We start from the raw sequence: 26,892 nt of genomic DNA, 5'->3' as shown, positions 1-26,892 counted from the left end.
GCACTCCTGTGTAGTCTGTCTTGGGGCACCGCTGACCTGGACTTGCTGAGGCGTCTGACTGATCTCATGCTTTTGTGATGACCTGTCGCTCCTCCCACTTCTCTTGTCTGTGCTGCTCTGTCCAGCCTCTGCTCTGAGGAGGACTCAAGCCCTAGTCCTTTTACTTCCTGTTCTGCTGGCACCCTTTCGTGCAGCAGGGCTCCCTGTGCCTGGAGGAGACCACACCCAATTACCTTATTAATGGGCTGCAGAGCTCGCTTTATTGTGCCCAGTACAGTAATCCACAGCCCACCGAAGACAGTCAGCGTCTCTTGGATGTTGACACATAACATTGAAATTAGGAAGTAATCTCTTAGTGAGTCATACTGACCTTAATGAAACTAAAACCATTCAAGGTCAGTTAAAAGAATTCCCTATAAATTGTCCTTTTCCTGGTTCTCTCCTAATAATTTTTTTCACGTTTAAGTAAACCAAGATGTTAGTAGGAAATTATACATCTAAAAACACGTTTGAGAGAAGTATAACTTATAGAACGGGGTTCTTCCACACTGGTTCCCGTTTTTATAGATAATGCTGCGGAAGTAAAGATCGTTGTAGAGTGAAGAGAGCATTCAAATGTCAGTAACTTTCAGTTCAAGGATCTAAGTTGAGAAGATTAGAAAGATTAAAAAGAAAAACAAACATGTTTAGGTGAGTAAATCTTTATTTGAATAAAATCTTGACCCAATTACGGTTTATCAAAGAAATATAGTCGTATTTTCAAATTTAGCGAATAGCTGAAACCGAGCTAACAAAATAGGCCATGAGAATATAGTTTGGTTGCTTTTCATCACTGGCTAGCAAAGATTTGACTTCCATCTGTTTGGTCAATTAATTAAATAAGTGTTTAAAACCTAAGAATATCTAAAGGTTACTTGAAAATACCTCTAGGTATTTTTAATCAGCACAACTTCGTTACCTTCTGAATTCATGCAGACATGTCAGAGGCAGCCTTCATGATAGCAATAGTTTTAGTGCTCAGTAAAGTGTTGGATGTAGATCCCTGTGTATACAAGCTTTGCTTTTGTTCTTTTAAGCCAACTTATTTGACCTAATTTCAAGTAAAATTGAGTAGGCTATTTTTTTTAGTGGAGCCTGGATCCTCAAAAGTAAGGAAGATTTGGCTGACCCTCTTCAAATGAAGGGTGATGAAGATGCTACTGCTAATACTGATGAAGATGATGACATTGATGTATTGTCATCATCGAGTGGCTGTTAAGAGCCAGGCACTGTGCCAGCTGTGTGCTATTTATGATTTATTTATTTGTAATTTGTAAACTGTATATTTCATTTACCCAAACCCTAGGAGGTAAAGACTTGTTATCCTTATCTTACAGATGAAAACAGAGGCAGAACAAAATTGATTTAAGCTGCATTCACATAGATAGTTTGTGACACAGTTTTGATTTGGATTTAGCTATCTGACTTCACAGTATGGGTTTTTAAAATCAACATGCCTGTCCCAAGGGGAATAATGTGATCTTCAAAACTCTGAGAGTGTAGCTAGGCTTAGAAGATGAGTGACGGTGCATGGATCGTCGGTAGAGGCGATGAGAGAAGAAAATGTGATCGGAGATACCACTGATACATGCGTGGCATCGTCCAGAGTGTGAGGGTTAATGCAGATTGCTCTAAAGTGCCAGTGGGGAACAGGAGGCTGTTAAGCAACCAAGCAGATTTGAGAAAGAACAAAACAGAAGTTCTGGAAATCATTGGATAGATAAAGCAGCAGATTAGACATAGATGAAAACTTAGTAAACAAGAAGGTGGATCTGAGAAAATTTGCCCAAAACGTAGCACAGAGATGAACAGATGGAAATTATGAAAGCAGGTTTATGTAACATGGAGAATGAGAAGGTCAGCCCTTTTCTAACAGGAATTCTGAAGAAGAGAATAAAAAGAATGAGGAAGAGGAAATAATCTGAAGAGAAAATAGCTGAGAACTTTCTAGAATCAGTGAGTGATGTGCATCCTTAAATGCAGGATTAACAAAAAATCTCAAACAGGGCGAATAAAACTAAACGCATACTTCGACAAATTATAGTAAAATAGTGTTGTACAGAAGAAAAAGAGAGGATGTTAAAAGCAAGCAGAGAAAAATTGAGACTTCTTACAGCATGATTGATGCCAAGACACTGGGGGGATTATACGTTCAAAGTGGTGGGAAGATATAACTGGCAGCCTGTATTTGTTTGCACAGTTAAATTCCCTCAAGAACAGATATCGGCTAAATATGAGGGTAACAGCTCAAACATTAGAAATATAACTTCAATACGAGGGTAACAGCTCAAACATTAGAAATATAACTTAAACCGTAGTTGGGTAAGTAGGTATTAGAGAAACGTAGGGATCAAAAAGAAGGAAAGAGATAGAGAAAAGGCACGGGAAACAGGGTAAATAGAAATCACGAATAAGATGCAGGTACACCAACGGTGAATGGCCAGAGGGTATTAGAGTGTGATTAAAAAGTAAATTCTAGCTCTCTGCTATTTATAGGCTGTATCCAAAACAGTGATGTTCAAACATTTTTCTTCGACTTACAGGAAGAAGTGTGTTTTGCCTTGAGATTTAGTGCACGTATACCTGTTTGTGTATCTCAGAGCTATTTGTAAATAACGGACCTACATATTTCACAAAACATACTCAGCCTTATTATTTACACTAAAGTCTAAGGGTTTTCTCTTCAATGTCATTCTGTTTTGTTCTCCTTAAGTAAAATAAATTAATAAATAGTAAAAAGAATTTTCCTACCTACTAATGAGTCCTGATTTTCAATTTGAATAACTCTCACATAAAACATGAGTACAAGTATACCAGACAAATAATAACCAGGAAAAAAAAAAGATGAGTATTATGCTATTAGTATCCTGTGCAAAAAATTTTCAGGCGAACAAGAATTATTATGGATGTAGAGGGCAACTACATAACAATAAAAGGCTCATTTCACCAAGAATTTAATAAGTATAGAAATAGATATAACTCTTAAACTTATAAATTCCTAGACATTCCTCAAAATGTAAAAAGCAAAACTAGTATTAAAGGAATAAAACTTACCTCTCCTAATAATTAAAAGGAAGAGCGCAAACAATAGTAAGTAAACACTAGTTTTAAAATTATGTATCTAACTATTTTTTCGAATGTAGAACTATAGGATCCTGCACGCAACAGTATATTGAGCAATTTAAAAACACATCTCTACATAATTTACGGTTCGGGCTTCCCTGGTGGCGCAGTGGTTCAGAATCCGCCTGCCAGTGCAGGGGACACGGGTTCGAGCCCTGGTCCGGAAAGATCCCACATGCCGCGGAGCAGCTAAGCCCGTGTGCTGCAACTACTGAGCCTGTGCTCTAGAGCCCGCGAGCCACAACTACTGATCCCACATGCCACAACTGCTGAGCCTGCACACATGGAGCCTGTGCTTCACAACAAGAGAAGCCACCACAAGGAGAAGCCCGTGCGCCGCAACGAAGAGTAGCCCCCGCTTGCTGCAACCAGAGAAAAGCCCACGTGCAGCAACAAAGACCCAATGCAGCCAGAAACAATAAATAAAATAATAAATAAATTTATTTAAAAAAATAATAATAATTTATGGTTCAAAGGAAAAGGCCCAGCCTGCTGAGGGCCTGGCTTTGATGGGGTCTGTCCCTTCGCCGTCCAGTCCACTCTCTGCAGTAGCTCACGGCCGCAGTCACTTCCTCCTGTCTAAATACAGCTGGCCCTCAGCATCCGCAGGTTCCCTGGTTCCGCAGCCGTGGATTCAACCAACCGCCGATACAAAATTCTGGCGGGGGGGGGGGGGGGACTTCCAGAAAGTTCCAAAAAGCAAAACTTGAATTTGCTGGGCCAGCATCTATTTACATAACACTTACATTGTGTAAGGTACTATTATAAGTAATCTAGCGATGCTTTCAAGTATACAAGAGGGTGTGTGCCTCTTACATACGCAGGCTGTGCCAGTTTACATGAGCATACGAGGATTTGGGTGTCTGCGGGGGATCCTGGAACAATTCCCCTGTGGATACTGAGTGTACTTCCTTCGTTTAGCCTCTTGTATACCAGACTCTTCTGGTGAAGGTTTTCCTCCTCTTTTACTGACCATCACGGTCTGTCTTCTCCTGCTTAGCCTTGACGTTTGGGGCTGCTCCAGTGACCTCTCTTCCTCTTTCTGCCCACCTTAGACCTGCCTTTGGCATTAAATTCACTCTTTATTGGATAAATGCAGGAAACCCATGGACAGGTTATTGCAGTAACCCAGGAAAAAGTCACAGAAGACGATGGCTGTGGGGAGTAGTACTTGAAGGAATGAGAAGCAGCTGTACCGAGATATGTTTAAGGTAGAGCTCACCGAATTTGCTAACAAATCTTTTAAACTGTAAACATCCGAGGAAATGTGTAGGTCGTCCCTGCTCAGAAACTCCCGGGAGCCCCCGTCACCCCGGGAGCCCCCCATCACCCCTGGAGCCCCCATCACCCCGGGAGCCCCCCTCCAGCCCGGGAGCCCCCTGTCACCCCTGGAGACCCCTGTCAGCCTGGGAGCCCCCCCGTCAGCCCCCCATCACCCCTGGAGCCCCCCATCACCCCTGGAGCCCCCCGTCAGCCCGGGAGCCCCCCGTCACCCCTGGAGCCCCCCTGTCACCCCTGGAGCCCCCCGTCAGCCCGGGAGCCCCCCGTCACCCCGGGAGCCCCCCGTCACCCCTGGAGCCCACTCTTGAGTTTGTGATTTTACTTCTGGGTCCTCGTCTCCGTCTGCTGCTCCTCCCCTTCCTCCATTTGAGCGACTCTGGTCCCTTTGAAATCTTAGTTTTCTGTTTTCTTAGATACTCAGGGTAGGGTCTCATTTGATGGTCTCTTCTCTGTTGCCAGCCTTCTTGCTTGTTGAATACAGTAACTCTTCGTCTCACTTCTCTTTCTGCCTTTATCTTTTCCAACTTTTCACTTGCTTGACCTTGGCCACAGTGGCGCTCTTACTGGCTCTTGAACAAACCAAGCAGATTGTTCCTGGTGCTTTTGAACTTGATGCTCAACTGCTGTGTGTACTCGTCTGCCATTTCCGGCCTGGCTTGGACCTCCCTTCGTTAGGGCAGGTGCTCCACTGTCACCTCTTCCCCAGGGCCTTTTCCAGCCTTTCTGTCTACAGAGCCCACTGCCCGCCTGGTACAGTCTCTGTCCCTCAGGGACTCCGTTGTATTCACTGCTCGGTTCTGGACGTGCCAGGTATATAGTAGGCACCCAGTACAAAATATTTTAAGTGGAAGTTGAATCAGTGATAATGAAATTATCAACTAGGAACTGAACAGGACTAGTTTACGTTAGTAACAGTCTTCATATTAACACGCTTCTTGCTGTGTGTCAGACATTGCCTGAGAGGCTTCATAACCTGCCCGTGGTCACACAGCTTAAATGGGTGGCAGAGTAGAAACTGGGTCCATGCACCAGCTCTTTCTTTATTCCTGTGTTAGGTATGTGACTGCAAGAAACAGAACATTGAGACCTCCTCAGTCCATGGGTGGACATGTGAGGGTAACTGCAGCTCTGGCTTTAGTTTTGAGAAGTAGGATGTTAATATTCAAATGAAAGTGCCCAGATTCATCAGAATAATTGGATATTAGTTTCCATTCCTGTGGGGTTTTTGAACATAGATTTTTCTTTTTTGCAGTATCTGCTATAATATCTCTTCATATTGTTAAATAAACCTGAGATCTAAACTTGTTTAATGGAGTCTTAGTTCTTCTAAGACCTCGATAAGCAGCTGCAGCACACACACTTGGTCGTAACTGTCTCAGGCAGGATGGCCTTACAGAGATGTCATGACGTGTCATTGGGGAAAGGAAGGGCTGATTTGATAAATGGCTATCCTCGTAGGAAGAATAACAACAAAATTAGATCCTACCTTGAACAATACACAGAAATCCACCTGAGATGGATTAAGTTTTAAAAAAAAAGAGAGAAAGCTTAATGGAAAATATAGTTGAATGTGTCTTTGGCTCTAGAGTAGGAAGGTTTTCTTAATACTCCAAAAACATTCACTCTGAAAGAGGAGAATAATAAATTTGACTTTAATGAGGTGAAAACATTCTGTTTATCAAAAGATGTTTTTTCAAAACTGCAGAAATGGTAATTCCCTGGCGGTCTGGTGGTTAGGACTCTGTGCTTTCACTGCTGAGGGCGCGGGTTCAGTCCCTGGTCAGGGAACTAAGATCCCACAAGCTGTGAGGTACGGCCAAAAAAAAAAAAAAGTGCAGAAACAAGTTGCAACTAGGAGAAGATATTCTACTGATCAATATGAAGTCTCAAATTGGCATGAGACTTGAGCTATTTTCATAAAAGAGAAGACAAGTTTGACTAGTAATCACAGGAAGACACTATCGTCTTTCTCAGTGCTCAGGGAAGTACGAATCTAGGCCATTAGATTCCATCTTACACTGTCTGGTTGGCAAAAAGTAAGTTGTCTGACAGAATTAATAGCAGGAGAGGTTATGGATCTGACAGGATCTTGCCTGCCCTGCTGGGGAGAATGTAAATCGGTAAAAAAAATTTGGGAAAATGGCATAGCATCCTCATGACATGCCCTTCTATCCTGCTGTTCCACTTCAAGTTCTGTCCTCGAGAGACCCTTGCATTTCTCTACTAGGCTAGAGGCCCAAGAACGTTCGTAGAATAACCAGTGATGGTTAAGTCAGTTGCAGAATATTCGCAGTGGAATGTTACACTAGTCAAAATGAATGATCAGGGCTTGCAACAGTGTGGATAAATCTTAGACAGATACCATCGTGTGACAAAAGGCAGTCCCAGGATACCTGTGTGAAGGCACTAAATAGCAACACCATTGAGTTGCACGCATCAAAGTGGTTACCTTCGCGGGGTGGGGTGGTGCGCCACGCGGCTTGCAGGATCTTAGTTCCCCAAGCAGGATTGAACCCGGGCTCTGGCAGTGAGAGCGTGGAGTCCTGGCCACTGGACCGCCAGGGAATTCCCTAAAATGGTTACTTTTTATGTGAATTTTACCTCAGTTAAAAAACAAAAAGTCCCAGGAGATGACATACAGCATGATATACTTTTACAAAGTAAAAACAAAAATAAACCTAAGAATATTGTTGGGAACACATCAGATGGGTAAGACAATATTGAACATGTAAATAAAGGATCGGGGGAGATGCGCTGTCTAGAGCCTCTGTGAGGAGAGCACCCTGCCCCCTCCCATCCTCTTAAGGGCCCTCAGGGACTTGTGTGGAATCCTCGGGTCCTGAGGCAGAGCCCGAGGCCACTGTGCTGCGTGCACAGGCACGGGCCCTGCTTCCTTCCCAGTCTTTCAGGGACCAGGCACTTGCTCATCTGTCCCTGGGGTCCTGGGAGATCTCGGTTAGGTAGATCGTGTTTGCTAGGATCTTGAGTCAGCCAAAAAAGTTTGAATTACAGTACCATACCTAGTTTATAGTGTAGCAAAAGGTATCATGCAGTTTTGAGAGATTTCTACCAAACAGATTTAAACTTTAAAGTTTTGCACCTAGATAATTAAATTCTAGTTAAATTTTGATAACTAAATTTTGGTTATCTGGAATCACCTACATGGACTGGTCTGACTTCTGAGCAGGTTAATCAAATAGTAAATGGCCCAGTCCTTTTGGTGTAGGATTCAGGGCTTTGAGAGCCAGGTCTGAGAGGAGGCTCTCTTGGCATTTGAGAGAGAATTGTGGGGCTTCTGCAGAGCAAGTGAAAAAGAAAGTCCTTTTCATCGTTATCAGATGTGGTTCACATTCTCCTGCTCACGGCTGTTGAGCAGCTCCTCTCCTCGCTCTGCAAAGGGATGATTTTTTTTTTTTCCCAGACCTTTGCAGGAAAAAAAAAAAGTCTTTTATGTGGAGGAAAGGTTTCCCTTTTCAAAGATGACAAAAGAAAATGACTAATGATAGCTTAGGAAGTTTTAGATTGTATTTTGATAGTTGTCTATGTTATCTTGAAATGACATTCCGTGCGCCTATACCTTAATTTGAAAAGCTAGTCTTTCATTATAACACTGAATTCAACAAGAGTTCTTTAGAAGATTTAAAGCAGTAAGAGAGTAAATAGAGGAACATTCTGACAAGTTTGGAAGTGACCCCTTTAAAAAACAGGACGGACTTCCAAATTTGCTGATTTATTAATTGAACATTTATTGGATGCTTCTGCACCAGACACTGACAGCACAAAGATGAACAGATTTCTGGCCCGTCTGTGGCTATACAAGACTGATGTTTATTGACCAGGCTGGTTTAAAACTCGTTCTGGTGGTTATTTGTTATTACAGCTACAGAATAGTCAGTCTTAGGTATGTGAGAATTTCTTTTTATTCTCAATATGTATCAAAAGTTGCAAAAACAGTACACAGAAATCCTGTGTACCCTTCAGTCAGCTTCGCTAAATGTTAAAATCTTACTTAAACATAGTCCAGATATTGAAACCAGGAACTTAACATTGATACAATACTATTAACTAATCTACAGACGTCATCAAATTTCACAGTTGTCCCTTCTCTGGCCCAGGATCCAGATCAGAGCACCCTGTGTCTCAGTGTCCTGTTGCCTCCTCTAATCTGGGACAAGTCCTCAGGCTGTCTTTGTCTTTGATGACCTTGACCCTTTTGAAGAACACTGGCTGGTTGTACCGTGTTCCCCAATTTGGGTTTGTCTGCTTTTTTTTTTTTTTTCTCATGATTATATTAAGCTTATGCATTTGGGGAAGAGCACCACAGCCAAGGTGTTGGTTTTCTCACTGCATTTTAGCAGGAAGTCTTCGATGATGCTATGACTCATTTTACTGGCGGTTTTAACTTGGATCGTTTGATGTAAGGTGGTGGCCAGGTTTCTCTGTTATAAAGTTATTATTTTCCCCTTTGTAGTTAAGTAATATCTTCTGGGGATGTACAGAGACTGTGCATATACTCTGTTTCTCATTGTATTTTCACCCACTAATCTCAGCATCATTGGTGATTCTTTTTTGCAGTATTCATTACTGTAATTTTTGCCAAATGGTGAGTTTCTGTTTCTACCCTTCCTTCTAGGGTTTTTAAATTGGAAGTCTACTGTAAGAAAGAGCTGTCCACACCACATTGTTTATGCGGGTCATCTGTGTAGTTCTGTGAAATTGTACTTTTGTTTATTTCACTACTCACAGTCTGACCAGCTAATCCTTCTCCTATCAGGGTTATGAGATCTTCATCCAGCTCAACTTTTCAAAAACATTTCCTGCCCCTCCCCATCAGTAGTCCGTTAGCATGTGGGTATCTATCTTGGTGCTCATAGTTGGAGGTAAGACTGAGGAAGTTAGTTGTTGGTGGCATTAATGTTAATATATTACTTAGTAGAAGCAAAAGGATGGTTTTATTTGGGGCATGTTGTAGTTAGCTGCTGCTCAGAAATCCATGGAGTGGCCTAGAGCAGAGACGTGGAAATGTGTCAGGACACAGCCAGGCTCTTAGAAGAGCAGCAGAAATATGAGGAAGATGGTGAGTTTCACGGAGGAGAAGGGAGTGGCGATGCTGGTGCGAGCGGGCGGATAGGCTGTGGGCTTCAGGTGCTGCGGTTTAAGGACTGGGGTGAGGTGTTTGGACTGGAATTAAAGTGGGAGGCCTTGAGCAAAGTTTCCGTAGGGTTGTGAGGGGGAATATGCTAGACGGTAGTGGGCTGAAGCAGGTACGATCTAAAGACCTTGCCCACCCCCGTGACCAAGATCAACTTACGTTCCTCTCTGTTTCTAAGCACAGGTGCCTTCTCTTAGTTTCATTCTGCCTCTGGGCATTCAGGCATGTTGAAGTGGAATCCCAGGTCTGCCTCCTAATAGCTGTGGCACCTTGGCAAAATTACCTAATTCCCAAAATTCGTTTCTCCCCCATCTATGCAAATTGGGTGAAATAGTAACCTGGTCACTATTTCTGGCCAGTGCCCTCCTGGCCTCCCTTTGGTGCCTGTTGTCTGCCCTACCTAGTACCACCTGGCTAGGCCTCAGTAATGTGATGTTACTGTGCTGGCCATGGTGCCCCTGGTGCTTCCTTTCTCACTGGGATGAGCACCACCACCATGATGAGCAGAGGGTCCTGTGAGATCTGCAGGCTCCTGATCCCACGCCCCCCGGAAGCCCTGTTACTCACTGCCCTCAGTCAGTGACTATAGCTGCATTTGCCCCCAAGCACCCTCTGGCCTCAGGGCCTTTACACATCCACCCCCCCCCCCCCCCCCCCCCCCCGCACATAACTGCATAACTCCCTTCCTGTAGATCTTCCTTCAGGTATCACTGAGTCAGAGTGACCTTCACCAGCTCCCTTTATAAAATAGTACTTCATCACTTGTTACTCCCCTTATTTGCCTTTATCACATTACCTACCACCTCAAAGATACTTATGTGTTTGCTGTCTGGCTTCCATCACAAAAGTAGAGACTCTTTGAAGGCTGGTACTTTGTGCCTGTTTTACTCACTAATGTCTTCCCAGCCTCTCGAATTGTGCCTGTAGATGGTTAGTGCCGAAGTAAATCTTCGTCGAGTAATGACTGATGAGGTAGATAAACCGTCAAGATGGTTGTGATGGTGTGCAGTGACAGCTCATTCACTTCTCCTGGCGTCCTGATCAGGAAATTGAGGCACAGAGAGGTGATGGCAGACAGTGAACGAGTGATGGAGCCAGAATTCAGGCGCAGGCGGTCTTGATCCAGAGCCCACATTCTCTCTGCTTCTGTGGGGTTGTTGCTGATGAAAAGAAGTCATCTGGTTAAAATGCTGCTCACCATTTCTGTCATATCCTGAGTAGTCCCTAAACGTTAGTTGATGTCATCATCAGGATGCTGGATGCTAAGAGCGTGGAGGTGGAGCCAGGCTGCCAAATGTTTGACTTTTGGACCAGTTTTTTTTTTCTTTAAACCATTAAAATGGAGTAACATTAATACCAAAGCCTCCTGCAGCCTGTTTGATCCTGGAGCTTCCAGCCTGGGAACTGGTTGCTTGCTTTTGCCAGCATTGTTCACCTGGTCTGCTGAATGTAAATAAGTACACTTTTGTTCTTTCATTATTATGTTGATTAAGAGAAATGGTTCATATAAGGTGCCTGGTAAGTCCTAAACTCAAAATAAAGGAACCCTGTTGTGCTTCTACAAGTAGTTGCCCAGTGTAAAATATCTGCGGTGAGTTACTGGAACTCCTTCAGAGAGCAGAAGTACAGTGGAACCTCATTGTTTGGCAATTGTGTCTTTTAATAAGACGGACACTTAAAAATCCCAGCAGAACTTGTGTATGTGTATCTTGCATTTTTTCTGCCCTTAATTGAACCAAAAGAATTGTACTGATTACTTTGCGTTGTTTTCCCTGTGAGCCTAATACATTTTTAAAAGATCAGTTTATGAAACTTGTAGAAAAAATTCGTATCTTTATAACCTTTGTGTAGGCAAATATTTTATAAACAAAACACTAAGATAATTTATTAAAAAGAAAAGGAATAAATAGGACTGCATAAAAATCACAAACTTTCTTCCTCAAAAGATACTGTTAAAATAAAAAGATTTTAAAAATAATTTTTAAAAGGTACCATTAAAATAGTGAAAGGCAAGCCATAGAGTGGGAGAGGATATTCACTAAGTCTAACAAAGGCCTTACGTCCAGAACATGTAAAGAATACCTACAGGGCTTCCCTGGTGCAGTGGTTGAGAGTCCGCCTGCCGATGCAGGGGACACGGGTTCGTGCCCCGGTCCGGGAAGATCCCACATGCCATGGAGCGGCTGGGCCCGTGAGCCATGGCCGCTGAGCCTGCGCGTCTGGAGCCTGTGCTCCGCAACGGGAGAGGCCACAATGGTGAGAGGCCCACATACTGCAAAAAAAAAAAAAAAAAAAAAAAAAGAATACCTACAAATCAGTGGTGGGGTGGGGGTGGGGGGACGACTCAGTAAAAAAGGGACAAAAGCTTTAATAGACACTTCACAAAAGAAGATAACCAAAAATGGTCAATTATCAAATGAAGAAGTGCCCATTTGTGTTACTCATCAAGGAAGTACTAATTAAAACCACTGTGTACTCTTGCTGTAAATATCAGAGGTCCTAAAATGAAAAGGTTAGAAGTACCAAGTAGAGGTGAGGAGTAGTGGAACCAGAGCGCCCCGTGCTGCTTGTGGGAGTGTACATTGGTACAGCTCTTTACCTTACTCTTCGGTCACATCTGCGCTGCCTAATGTGTGTGTTCGTTAGGATCCAGTGATGATGCTCCTGGTTTGCATCCAGCAGAGATGTGTACATATGTTCACCAAAAGGCATGCATGTGAGTGTTCATATGGGTGGACACACACATACACAGAATGAGGCACAGAGAGAGCATTCTGGTGAAATTCGTTTGTTTTGACCATTCTTGAAGTTTGGCTTCCTGAGCAAAATTACTTTTTTAGAGGAATATAAAGAGTGCTCGTAGCATTATTCTTAATAGCCCCAAGTTGGAAACTACTCAAACGGCATCCCAGTAATGTGGATGAATGATTGTGGTCTATTATACAGTGCAGGACTGTCAGCTATGAGCAAACTGCAGTTACTCGATAGGGAGGAGTCTCACGAGCATATTGGTGAATGAAGGAAGCCAGACACACGGGAGTACATCCTTTGTACCTCCAGGCATGCAGAGCTCACCTCTGGGGAGTGGAAGGTGGTGCTGCCCCTGGGCAGTGGGGCTGGAGGGACTTCTGGGCGCCCTCTGGGCCTCTCACATTAGGCTCTGTCTCCTGCAGAATCCTCGAGCTGTAGCATACTCACATGCACGTTTTTGTGCTGAAAAAAAAAACATTTACATTGACGGATTAATTGATTATATTTTAACTTATTTTTAAAATAATATTTCAGAGTAATTGGCAGTGCCACACTCAAAATAATTTTGTAGACTGTGAATTGAGAAAATGACTTATTTCTAATTGCTTGATTTTGTTAATTATTTTTTAGATATGAATTGAGAATTCGTTATTTGCCAAAAGGATTTCTAAACCAGTTTACTGAAGACAAGCCAACTCTGAATTTCTTCTATCAACAGGTACAGGAGGATGCTTTAATAACATTTTTTTTCTTTGTTTCTTTGAATCCTATTTATTTCATGGTTTTATTTTAGAATTAGATTACACCTAACATTTGGGAGAATATAAATTTGTCACCGTAGGGCAGTGAGATTCTTATAATTAGTAAGAAATTATGAATTGTTGACACTGAATTTTTGTATGCTTGGGCAAATCTTAAAAGATACTTCTTTTAAGTAGAGACAGGAAGTCCTCAGTGACACAACCATTGTTCTGTCTTTAATTCAAGTGTAATTATGCCTGAATATCAACAAATTTGTCAGATGTTTATTCAGAGCCAACTATACCCGTATAATCTCAATAGCACTTTGCACAACAAAGCAGAATTGACTTTTTTACACTAAAAGGAGCTTTCTTTTTACCCCGTATTAGTTAGACAATAAATACTTGTGGCATAAATGAACCAAAACAGTTTTCCAGTCAAATAAATGTTACTTGTAAGTATTTGTGAAGAGTTTAAAAAAAGTCTAATGAATATCAGCGAGACATTTGTACATACAATTTTGCAATTAAATACGCTGGGAAATTTTTTATTTTAATAAAATTATTCATTAAATGTCTATTCGGGGTCAAGAATGCAGAAATTAATGACATAATCTGTACTTCTAAATTCCTCAGTCTAGTGGATTGCCTGTAAACAGCATCTTTGTGTTCAATCCTGTGCTGTTTGTAAGCACAAATGGTGTGGCCATGCCTGGGCGGAGGTGCTAACACAGGGGAGGTTTGGGGTCCAGGCGGCTCCCCTGCAAACCGTCCTTTAACGCAGCGGTCTCCAACATTTTTGGCACCAGAGACCGGTTTCGTGGAGGACAGTTTTTCCATGGAGCGGGAAGGGTGGTAGTTCAGGCGGTGATGTGAGGGATGGGGAGCGATGGGGAGCGGCAGGTGAAGCTTTGCGCCCTCCTGCCGCTCACCTCCTGCTGTGCGGCCCAGTTCCTAACAGGCCGTGGGCCGGTACCAGTCCACGGCCTAGGGGTTGCGGACCCCTGCTTTAAGGAGTCTCCAACTTTGTAGGTGAGGAAGAGAGGTACTTTAGAAAACGTGGTGCATTTAAATCTGAGCTAAAATGATTTGAAAGGAAACGGGTGAGAGAGATGGGACCACATCATGTAAAGAGAGGGTTTTAGGTTTTCTCCTGCAGATAATTGGGAGCATTTATAGAATTTAAGTAGCAAATGTCATGATCAGAATTTTTTTTTAAATAAGACCACCCTGATGTGATGTCTGTACCCGGGATGGATTGGGTCTTGAAAAGGCTGTAACCTAGTGGGGGCTTGTCACCCATTTGGGCAGGAAGCTAGAAAGCTGGGAGGTCCAACGGTGTGGTAGGAAGCAAATTTAGTGGATGGATTTGCTAGGACTAGAGACTGAACGAACTGGAGCATGAAAATGAAGAAGAAAGAGGCCGACGGCGTCAACCCAGTCACTCAGTGTCAGGAAGGAGAAAAGGTGGGCGGGATTCGGTAGGAGGGCAAGGTACATGGTTTCATTTCTCTGTTGAGGTAAGTGGATATTCCTGCTTTTAAGATCCAGCCTGTGAGAGCAGCATCCAGCTCTTGAGATGTTTTCTTGTCCGTGAAGTAGAAGTCATATAGGAAATGTAAGGTGTTAGGTGAGGTACTTGTGGGAACTTTTGAAGATTTATAATAATACGGAGTCGAATGGGAGAGAGAGTTGCGTTCAACGAAGCAGAGTCCTGTTTGGACTCCAGCTGAGCATGTGTGAGGACTACTCATTACGGAGCGGTTTCAGTTTACAGGCTGCCTCTCTTCTGCGTCCTTGCGTCTGGCCCTCTAGCCGTCTGCCCAGCTTCATATTTTGGTGAAGGAGGTGACAGAGTTTAGTTAACGGATGTATTTATATTGTATTCTTCTCTCTCGTAGATGATCTATATCACTGGTATCTATATCTATATCCATGACTCCTTTAGTGACATTGATTTCCAGGATGCATGAGACGGGCCTAAATAGCTCTCAGTTATTCCTTTTTATAATTTCTAGGCTAACCTAAAAGTTGGCAACTTTTATGTTCCTTTCACACTCTTACTAGGTTGTCCTACTTTTTCCTTTCGGAAGACCTTGCTTCTGTGTATATGATTAAAAGCTAGCACACGTACCGGTGTATCCCACATTTCCTCTTACTAATAGGACGTATCTTACTGCAGTCTGTGATTCGGGTGAGTGGCCTCTATAAAGCCCGAGAGGTGTGAGGTGTCGTTAGCCCCCATACTGTGCCTGTTCTGCATCTCACAGCTCTGTGACTCCAGGTGCCTCCCTTAGTTTCTTCACATGTAGGTATATAACACCTCCTGCATAGGGTCTTTATGTTGAGTGAGTGAGGTCTGATTGTCTACCATATACCTGCCCAGTGACACATGGAATTCAGTCTGTACACAGTGCCAGGCTTTAGAGGATTCAGCGTTTCCACTTGGGTGTCCCAATACAAATGTGAGCCGCACACTGTGGGATGGGACACACCTCTTCCTTCCCATGTGCTCTGTATGCAAACCTTCCAGCCCCTCCACCCCACCTTCTGGTTTCATCCATTTCTAGAACTTCTCTTCTTCAGCCTGTCCCCTTTTAAATATTTTAAAATTGTTAAATCTTATGTTACAGTTTTAGAAAGTCCAGAAAATATTCTAAAACGTCACTTAAATTATCTGTCCTAATAATTACTTTCATTTTGTGTATGTTTTTATAATATCCTACCAAGTACTTGTAATTTAAGGGAAATAGAAGTGTGGTCATAGTAACACCTCTTTCCCGTGTTGATGGCCGGTGTTACTGCTTATCCAGGCCTATAACTAGTGAACTGCGGCTCTGTTCATGGGTATGGAAGTTGTGATGTTAAATGCTACTGTTTAAAACAGGCCATATAAAAAATAAAGCGTGTAATATAGTTCCATTTATGTGAGAAAAATGTACATTTATTTTACCCTCATCTGACAAAGTTTTAGAAATAGTATGATTTTTGCATTGCTGCTTTGGCAAGTAATTTTATATTTATTTGACTTCTTGTGATAATCTTCCAGTGCAGAGTCTATCCTGGTCTGTGCATGGAAGTTCTAGAACTAGAATTTCTTTCTTTCTAGAACTATTAGAGGTGATCCAAACGTTATCCTACCCAGGCAGTACCCAACTTGGGAACAGATTTAATTTCAGTGTTGAAAAATCAATTAGGAATTCAGAACTTCCTCCTATTTAAACAAACATGCCAAAAAAAAAAGTATAAATAAAAAATTGGCCCTTCAGCTATTTATAGCCAAAGTCTTTTGAACTGAGAATGCAGCTGAAATATCTGTAAGAACTTGTGTGTGGAAATTTTCACCAAATTCTGAGAGAAATTATTTTATAAGAGCCTCAGAATTTGATGACACCCATTATTTAATTTTAAAGTTATTTAATTTTTGATGCAAATATGTTAAGATGCATACACATATGCATACATCTAATTTCACTGAATTCCAAGCTAAATTGATCCACTTTTAAGGGGCTCAGGTTTTGATGACATGTTTAGATTCTGTAACATCTGATACATGTGTTCTTTCATCTGATACATGTGTTCTTTAGTAAGGTGTGATACTTAGTAATAAAATGAATACCTGTGATCCCACTGCCTAGAGGAAGAGAACATGCCTGATGTTTCCTGGCCCCATGTCCCTGTGACACCCCCCCATCCCAACCCCTTCACTCCAGGCAGACAGCCATGGTCCTGCATTGTGTATTTATCTTTCTCTTACTTTTGTTTGCTGGTTGTCACATTTTACAGCATACGTGTGCCCACCTCAGTTCTGGCCTTAGGACAGAAGCTGACTCTAGCTCTCCCCTGAGCCCTCTGCATTCCATCATTAGTCTGAGTAGGTTTTTTGGTTTGGTTTTGTTCGTTTGTTATTCAGCTCATAGAAGCTTTCAGAAGACTTGAAAAAATATTTTATTCAGCATTTTTAGTTGTTTTCAATGAGCACTGTGGCCAGGACATTGGGTCCACTATGTTGGTAGAAATGGAAGTGATAACATAGGGCTTTAAAATTTTATCCCTTTTGGTTCATTTCCACACTAATTTGCACTGTGGTTAGAGACTGTGGTTCATTTGAACTCGTTGTTCAGACTCTTTGGACTTGTTTCATCGTCTTGCATGTTGAGATTTTGCCAGGGGTTCAGCTTTGCTTGAGTGAACGTGTCTGCTCTGGCTGTGCAGTGAGCTCGGTAGATAGCCATCAGTTTGAGATTGTTCATTGTGCTGTTCGCAGCTCCCGCGTCTCTGTTCTCTTTCTGCTTGAAGGATGGTGTTGCTGGGAGCACCGCGGTTCTGGTTCAGAACCACATGGGAGTCGTTCTCCCTCAGAACTTCGGCGGTGTTCTCTGCTGTGTATGATCCCTGTGGCTGCTGTTGAGAAATAGCTGTCGTAGTCTATTCATCTGTCTCCTCTCTCTGGGTGGCTTTAAGATCCTTACTTGTCCTCAGTGTTTTGCAGTTTTATTACAAACTAGGTGGGATTCCCACTTATTTTTCCTGCTTGATCTGTGTTGTGTGGCCAGGACCTCTGGGTTCCTGTCATTTTAATAGGTCCTGGAGATGTCTTCCTTGGCGTCTGCTCAGATACTGCCTTTTCTTCCTTCTTAGTTATTCCTCCTGAGATTTCAGTTGAGATCTCCATCAGAACTTCTCAGACTGTATCTATTGACGCCTCTTTTTTGTTCTCAACTCCTGTCTCCCTGAGATCTGGATTCACAGAAATCTTTAAGATCACCAACCCCCCTCAGCTGTGGCCAATTTGATGTCTAGTGCATTTGTTGGATTTTTATTTATTTTTCAAGTTTTATCTCTCCCCCCAACCCCCGTTCTTCAGTCTGCCAGGCCATCTTTTGTGGCCCTTATTGTTAACTAATTTTTCTGTCCCCTCCTTTTTTTTTTTTTTATCATTTCTGATGGGGTTGATGTCTCTATTCTGAATCCAAATTGTAACATCTGGGGTCCGTGGGCTTTACAACTGTTGGTGGTGACCCCCTGACTCTTATTCACAGCGGCTTGTTTTCTCGCATGTTTGTTATGAGCCTAGTGTTTTGTTGACCTTCGTGTGCGGGGATCTTGAGGGTCTACCCGGGCAGTAGTGCATACTCCTGAGTGTTATGTGTTGTTTCTGTTCTGGAAGAATCAGTATTTTTATTACTTTGGTTCTCTTATCAGGATAGAAGCAAAAGAATTATGTTTCGATTTCCTCTATACTAGTTCCATCCCATGAAAGAGAAAGAAAACTTATAATAAACTACCTTAATTTTATTATTCCTTACTTTGAAATTTCACCCATGCGCACTACTCATCATGCCCCTTGTTTGGATGGAGTCCTGAGGAAAACAGCACGTCAGTGGGTGTATTGAGCGTTGGGTTCCTGGTGGGAGAAGGTTCTGTGGATGCACGTAGTTTCATTCAAAGATGTCCTAAATGTGACTACCAGTGTGACATGCCACACATGACTCACTAAATGTTTTTGACCCATTTCAGAATATTCTGAAAGATATTAATCAGCACACTCTAAAAATAAACTAGAATCTTGTTATAACTCTATTCACTGTAGAGCAGGTGTCTAAAAAAATAATTTTTGATGCCAAAGCTAATGGCTTATTGTAAAGCAAGAAAAGTGTGTTTTGCCTTGAAGTTGAATTTTGCCTTTGCCATATAACATTTTATTCTTCTTTATCTCTCGGATTTGTTAAAGGTGTATGTGATTGGCAACCTTTTGCAAGTAGTAGTGGCCGTTAGTTTGAAGGGCTCTGTCCATGTTTAGTGAAGAAGTTGTCGTATTAACTAAATGTGCATCGATGATGCTGAACTTGTGTAGGACCCATTTGGTACCACTGACATTTTCAGCCTCGGAGATGCCTGTGTCAGACATGAGGTTGTCATTGTTTTCTCCTACAAATATATTAAGGTTTACAATGAGTATATCCATTGGTCTGCTCTCAAAAAACGTTAACTGTAACATAATTCGTGGTTTATTTGACAAAAAAAGTTCCAGTGGGAAGCTGAAGAAGACATTGAGTCCAGCACCCTAACTTTATGGTTTGGAACCTAAACTGCAGAGACGTGTGAGGGGCCAGGGCACACTTATATTTTGTTGGTCAATCTTTCTGTTATTTTACTCTAATTTTTTATTTTTACATGTCTTTATTTAGATAATTATATTATCAGAAATGATTTCTTTAACTGTAGTTTCTTGGCCATAAAGCTTTCTGTCAGTTAAAACATTTTGAAATGGAAGCTCCAAGTGGGAAAGTTTAGTTTAAAACCTGACATTTTCAATGTGAGAATTACTAGCTGTCCTTTTCCATAAAGAAGTTAAAATTAAATATAGGTCTAAGTCTGATTCGTTAGAAGATACATTTTCTGTACTTCTTTAATAGATTTAATAATGTACATTTTTTTTCTCCTTTTCCACTCCTGTATGGTTTCGGTGATTCAAAAAGTTGTATGGTTATTGAGGACTTAGGTAAACTCTGTCATATTTATACTGTTCAACCCATAGTTTTTTGTTCATCCGTCTCTGTAAAAGACTTTAGAAATGGGAGGCAGAAATGGTCAGTCTCTCACGGTCACTCTTCCCTGCTGCTATTTTCAGTTTGCCTTTGGTCTACCTCAGGGCCTTGGACAGATTCTTTCTTTGGTAGAAATCCTGCCGTCTCAGGATCCCCAGCACCGCCCTCAAGGTCAGCCGTTCACCAGAAGGATTTACAGGGCTCAGAGGCTGTTATATTTCTGGTTTTCGTTTATTATAGCAAAAGGATACAGAGGAAAGGCAGCAAAGGGAAGGGGTCTGCGGGGTGATGTCCAGAGGAAATTAAGTGGAAGGTTCCCCGGGTCCCTCCCAGGGGAGTCCCATGGCGCAGCACGTGATGTGTGAAAACAGGTGCAGAGGTTCGCCAGCCTGGGACCCTGCTGAGCTTGGGCGTTGAAGGATTTTATCAGGCTCCATCTCCTGGGCGTACAACACCTGTGTGACCTCAGGTAGGCTCCAGGCCCCAGGAAGGAAGCAGGTGTTCGTCATAATCACATTGTACGTACAAATTCTCCAGTCAGACTGGGATGGTGTGGCCCGAGGCTTCAGGTGGGCAAAGGCACTCTTATCAGAACATTCCAGGAGTTCAGGTTCCAGGAGGCCAAGAGCCAGTCATAATCTTGGGAATGTGTAGGGTTTGAGCAACCCAGGCCTGCTGAGTTAGCACTTTTCTGCATGACTCCTCTTTCCTTTCCTGGACTTAGATCATTTCTATTCATTCAGTAACTCTTTTAAAAAAATTGAAGTATAGTTGATTTACAGTGTTGGGTTAGTTTCTGCTGTACAGCACCGTGATTCAGTTACAGATATATATATATATATATATATATATATATCTATATATATATATATATATATATATTCTTTTTCATATTCTTTTCCATTGTGGTTTATTACAAGATATTGAATATAGTTCCTTGTGCTATACAGTAGGACTTTGTTGTTTATTTTGTATGTAGTAGTTTGTATCTGCTAATCCCAAACTCCTAATTTATGCCTCCCCCCTCCCTTTCCCCTTTGGTAACCATAAGATTGTTTTCTATGTCTGTGATTAACTCTTAATTTTAAGTGGTGTTTTCTATGTAAAGCCTTCCATGACACCTGTACATTTCTCATTTAACATCCGATTTTTAAAAATATTTTAAAACTAGTTTTACTGAGGTGTAATTTTACATACAATAAGAATCACTAGGGCTTCCCTGGTGGCGCAGTGGTTGAGAGTCCGCCCGCTGATGCAGGGGACACGGGTTCGTGCCGCGGTCCGGGAAGATCCCACATGCCGCGGAGCGGCTGGGCCCGTGAGCCATGGCCGCTGAGCCTGTGCGTCCGGAGCCTGTGCTCCACAACAGGAGAGGCCACAACAGTGAGAGGCCTGCGTACCGCAAAAAAAAAAAAAAAAAAAAAAAGAATCACTAACTTCAGTGTACAGCTCAGTGAGTTCTGACAGATGTGTATAGTTGAGCAGTTTCCATTACAATCATGATTTAGTACAATATAAAAATAGAGAAATTGACATTGACACAATACTACTAGGCAGACTACAGATCATGTTCAGATTTCACCAGTTTTTACGTGCACTCCTGTGTTTGTGTGTAAGAGTGTGTGTGTAGTTCTATGCGGTTTTATCATAGGTACAGATGCATGTGACTACTACTGTAATGAAGACACAGAACTGTCTCACCAACACAGAGAGCTCCCTGGTGCTGCTTGGTCACAGCCTGCCCCTCTCCTAACCCCTGGTAGTCACGGGTCTGTTGTGTGCACGTTGTATTTCCCTGTTATTTTCTGTTGCCCCCACTAATAGAGTGTGCCGTTCAGTGAGGGCAGACGTAAAGTCTGCCTTCACCATTGTGTCCACAACACAGTAAGACATGGGTTTTAGGTGCCTAATTGATTCTCTCGAATGACTTATTAGTGATGATTGAGTTTTAATGCTAATGCCCTGATGTTCAAAAATTTGGATGAGATTTATTAGAAGATGTCAAAAAAATCCAAGAAACAAAGGAACTGTATGCCTTTGGAATTTGAGAAATCACATTGGTTTGTGTGTGTGCGCGTGCACTCTCAGCATTAGATCTTCTTAAAAACTGGTATGATTCTTCACGTACCCCTAGTATATTTGTGGTTGCTTTTGCATTATATATGGACAAGAAAAAAGAAACAATGGAAACACTTATTGTCGTACAGGTTTTCTAGCCTTGGTCATCTCCTTTTTTTTTTTTGCGGTACGCGGTCTTCTCACTGTTGTGGCCTCTCCCAATGCGGAGCATAGCCTCCGGACACGCAGGCTCAGCGGCCATGGCTCACGGGCCCAGCCGCTCCGCGGCATGTGGGATCTTCCCGGACCGGGGCACGAACCCGTGTCCCCTGCATCGGCAGGTGGACTCTCAACCACTGCGCCACCAGGGAAGCCCAAGGAGTTTGTTTTAATTGAGAACTGCCATTGGGTTCCTTCTGCATACAAACACTCCACTCTTTGCTCTCACAGAACTCAAGGAGGAGTGCCTGACAGTTGAGCCAACTTGGCCGACTGCCTCGGATCACTGAGGTGGTGTATGATGTAGATGGTTATATACACATTTGTCTGCCCTCAGCCCCATTTTCTTTACACACACTATCGAAGACTTTCAGGTCTATTTGATAAATTCATGTAGCTGACAGAATATTCAGAAGAGACCAAAACGAGGCAAAAGATCTCATGTGGCAGCCAAAGCACTGACTTGGCATATGGAATAAATTATGGAGCAAGTTAGGATTAGTACTTTTATTAGAGATGTGAGTGGTTTTTATATTAAAACCTGTGCTTTAGTTCTGTTGCAGAATAAGGTGAAAAAACTCATGAATGTAAATATGATACTTGCCCACAGAAGGAAGTCCAGATACATCCTGTTTTTTAAGCAGGAAATTGACATCCATATGGAAACAAATTAATTTAATAAAACAAAGAACAACATTCAGAGATATTTGCTTGAAAGACTTGGAAATTTGCTGGATTTGGAGTTAATAAACAGTAGTAATCCATGGTATAAAAAAGAATATAACACAATGACAGTGGTAAAACAAACTAAGACATGCACGTGAAGCCATCATGTTAGACCCCGGGGCTACCAGGGTTATGAGCTGTGGTCCTTACTGGTCATTAATCTTCCTTCTAGTGGAGAATGCCTACACTTTCTGAGAGTTCACAAGAAGGTATAGGAACACACTGAAGCTTGAGTTATGGGGGTCAGTGGATGGGTTTTTGAGTTTTAACTTTAACGCTTGCTGTGTGACCTTGAGTACATTAATTTTGAGTAATTAAGCTTTCTGTTTTTTATGTATAAAATAGGACTAAGGCCTATCTTGAAGAGTTATTGAACAGACTATAAATAATGTATCTAAAACAGCAGAATACCTGACCCCTGGAATAATAAGTAGTTCCTGCTCTCGCCTTCATTCTTCTAAGGTTCTTTCTAAGGCTCTTAACTGGGGATTAGAGTAGGGTCCAACTCCCAGTGACGCTGCGGAGAGTAAATGAGAGCGATGTATAAATCTGTCTGACATGGCAATGGGGGTATATTTACTGTAACCAACTATATAGCTATACATACGCACACTTAAATGTTCAATAAATTGCATTTATTTCACAAATGAAAGCATGAAAGTTAGAAATGTTTTATAAAAAAATGAACACTGAGTGTTAAAAACCCTACATTTTGAAGAAAATTGCATGAGCCCAACATCAGGACGTGATGTGCACAGTGGTTCAGAGAACAGCCCCTCTGGAGCCTGGGTGACAGGGATCTTGCGGGGGGGTTGCTCTCTGTCCTCACAGAGGGCAGCTGCCACAGGGTGGGGGAAGGAGGAGGGGAGGGTCTGCTGAGATGGCTGGTTCCATGGTGGATCCACACACTTGGCAGAAAACATGGATCAGTGCACACAGTGAATGGGCCTCAGGCCATAGTCATACAGCTCTGAGTCAAGAGTAGTAGATTGTTACTGTAAGAAAAAACAACTCGCAGAACTTTTAAGTCACGTTCATAACTAAAGGGATTTTCCATAAAGATCATTGTTAATTTTCTCTTTTTTTTCATTTTTGCAACTAATATGAATTTGGTTTTGATGACTGAATAAAGCATGTGATTACATTTTCCCACCTTTGAATAGTGTTTAAAGATTATAGTAACTAATCTTAAGATAGTTTTGTAATAATGCATTTTCCTCAACATGTAATTGCTGTTCTGCTCTGATTGCTTCGAAGTCTGCACCAAACCATAAGCTAAGATCCACTGAATGCTTCAGTCAGAACAACTGTGGTGTTTCTCTAACTCACATAAATACAGTCTTGATTCATCTGTCCATTTTTGTGTTTAGTAATAAACCTACTTATGATGCAAAAAAGTTAGTTTTAAAATTTGGATTTATTTTTTGCTATAGAGGAGAAAGAGCCAATTGAAGTGTAAACAGAGTGATTCTAGAATCAAAGCTGTTTACTTAATTTAGTGGGTTGGATAATTCAGTTCTATTGAATCAGTCTTAAATGCCTGCTATATTTAAGGAATAGAAATTACTATTGCTTGTAACTCCTATGGACAATAACATCTACACACAGAGGTATCCAAACCATAGTTTGATGACTTTATTCTTTCATTCATTTACTCAGTCTTCAGTCAGTCAGTGTTTATGGACCGCCTAGGTAGAGGTGCTAATGCAGAAAATAGAGCAAAGGTTTCAGAGGAAATGGCGTTTAGGTCAGAAATAGATCACTGCTGGCGGAGCGGGCCTCGCCTCCGTCCTGAGAGGAGTGAGTAGATGAGCACACATGCCCCTCAGGTTATAGGTTCTGGTACGTTAAAGAGGGCATGCCCGTCTGAAGACTTTTCTCTGTAAGAAAGAGATGTGGCTGGTTGACTGGAGAAAGTGTGAATCAGTGTGTTGCCAAGCTTCCTAGGCAGGCATTGCCGAATTTCCAAGCAGCCTCAGGCGATCGTTTGAGGTTTGTCTTCGGGAACGTAAAGCGAAGCACAGAGCAGAGTTTCTCCAGTTGCTCAGCAGTAAGCGTGGAGAAGGAGGTGGGTGGCTGGTTTCAGTATTTGCTGGTCTTGCCAGGGAATTAAAATAACGGGAAGAAGGAGGTTGGGAGGTTTGGGGGTCTTTTCAAGGGAAGGTTATGAACTATCACTATAAGGTTGGCAAAGTAGTTAACTTGGGACTAGAAATCTTTTGAACGAGCGAACTGACAGGCTAGGTAGCAATAGAACAGGATCTGTGGAGTTTTTCCTAGGGCAGAGGTCAGCATACTTTTTTTGTGAAGGACCAGAGAGTAAATATTTTAGGGTTGAGGACCAAGAGGCCAAATGGAGGGGAGGGTATTATGAAATACTTATATAACAAGAGACAAGACAGATTTCCACGGAGTTCTGTATTGGTGAAATTCATAATATAATAATTGAGTGCGTTTTTTTGGTAATAAAGGTCTACTAATGAGAGGAACAGAAGTTCCTTTTTGGGGGAGGAGTAACATTTCACTTAATCGAAGTTCAGAATGAATGCTCCTTGTCATCAAAATCAATTGCAGATCTTGATCTCTTGATGCTAAGCTGTGAGATTTTACGTATTCCATCTTTGAAAACATCTTCACGCTGATGAGTGCTCTCAGATACTGGTATCAGTCCCTCACAGTTATTGGTTGGAAGGCCTTTGTACAATTCATTAGATCCTTCTCTATATCACACTTCAAGCATGTTGGCACTTTGCAGATGAATCACTTATAGTCGATGGTTAGGTGGAATCACACCAGTTGCAGGATTAAATGGATTTTGAAATAACGTTAGTTTTCTTTGCCTTTGCATTGAGGTCCAAAAAATGGTGCTGGGACTGTAGTTCGAGTTCAGAAAATATAGCCACCGCAAGTTTGCCTGGAAATGGAGATCTCCCTTCTCGTTTTCCCTTTGACAACATGGAGGGTAGAAAGCAGCTTGACGTTATTGTGATTCACATGATGTTTAAGTGCTCATAGATCATATATGTTCTTTGACAACATGGAGGGTAGAAAGCAGCTTGACGTTATTGTGATTCACATGATGTTTAAGTGCTCATAGATCATATATGTTCTTCACAAAGGAAGACTGTTTGACTCTTTATTCTTTGGTATTACTCATTTTATACCCAGCATCTAGCGTGATTATTGACACAGTGTGTGTAAAGCATGTAAATGGCACCCAGTAAACATTTACTTAATGACTAAGTTTAAAACATATTCTCTTACAGCAACATTATTTTACCCATTCCTTTTTACTGTAGGTGAAGAGCGATTATATGTTGGAGATCGCTGATCAAGTGGACCAGGACATTGCTTTGAAGTTGGGTTGTCTAGAAATACGGTAAGGTGGTAACTAGACATTGAGGTCTTCATTCAACAGTGTTTTCTGTTATTTTTTCTAGGTATTTTTCTTTCCTGATAAAGATTATCAATAAAATACTGAATAAAATGAGTAAACTTTGATGATACTCTGAATTATGTTGACATTGCTAATTTTAGAATCTTTTAAAATATTACATTTAGAATTGAATGATTTATAAGAGTACAAGTATGTAAGCAAGTCTAAGGCTGAGCTCCCCAATAGAACCTTCTGTGATGAAGGAAATGTTCAGTATCTGTGAGATCCCATGTGCCAGCCACTAGCCAAGCTGGATGCTGAGTGCTCAGATGTGCAGCATCTGAACATAAATAGCCATTTATGTCTAATGGCTGCCATTATGGGGAATGGGAAACTGAGAATGTATTTCTTATTTCTGATAACATTTGTCACCATTTGTCATATATTCTGTGCCACCATTTAAAACTTGGAGTGAAAGAAATATTTTACCTTTGTCAGGTATAATTTAATTAAAATTTACCCCGGCTCGGGGCTTCCCTGGTGGCACAGTGGTTAAGAATCCACCTGCCAGTGCAGGGGACACGGGTTCGAGCCCTGATCTGGGAAGATCCCACATGCCACGGAGCAACTAAGCCCGTGTGCCACAACTGCTGAGCCTGCGTTCTAGAGCCCGTGAGCCACAACTACTGAAGCCTGCGCGCCTAGAGCCCATGCTCCACAAGAGAAGCCACCGCAGTGAGAAGCCCGCACACCGCAACAAAGAGTAACCCCCACTCGCCGCAACTAGAGAAAGCCCGTGGGCAACAACGAAGACCCAACGCAGCCAAAAAAAAAAAAATTTACCCCAGGCTGCTAGTTTAAGATGTGTTGGTTAAA

The 26,892-nt window shown here is 42.0% G+C and overlaps 1 protein-coding gene across 13 annotated transcripts in view; it reads left to right on the top strand.

Annotated features, from left to right (window-relative positions):
* PTK2 (protein tyrosine kinase 2) overlaps positions 1–26,892 on the top strand; it is a 252,784-nt gene that overhangs the window by 94,863 nt on the left and 131,029 nt on the right. For all 13 annotated transcript variants that reach the window (XM_073794833.1, XM_073794836.1, XM_073794834.1 and 10 more), the window contains 2 exons: positions 12,977–13,064; positions 25,940–26,019. In XM_073794833.1, the coding sequence (XP_073650934.1) occupies positions 12,977–13,064; positions 25,940–26,019 (168 nt within the window). The remainder of the gene's footprint in view (positions 1–12,976; positions 13,065–25,939; positions 26,020–26,892) is intronic.

This window comes from Tursiops truncatus, chromosome 17, assembly GCF_011762595.2.
Source record: "Tursiops truncatus isolate mTurTru1 chromosome 17, mTurTru1.mat.Y, whole genome shotgun sequence".
In the NCBI taxonomy this organism is placed as follows: domain Eukaryota; kingdom Metazoa; phylum Chordata; class Mammalia; order Artiodactyla; family Delphinidae; genus Tursiops; species Tursiops truncatus.
Note: the sequence above shows the minus strand (reverse complement) of the source record. Positions and strands in the feature narration are given on the sequence as shown.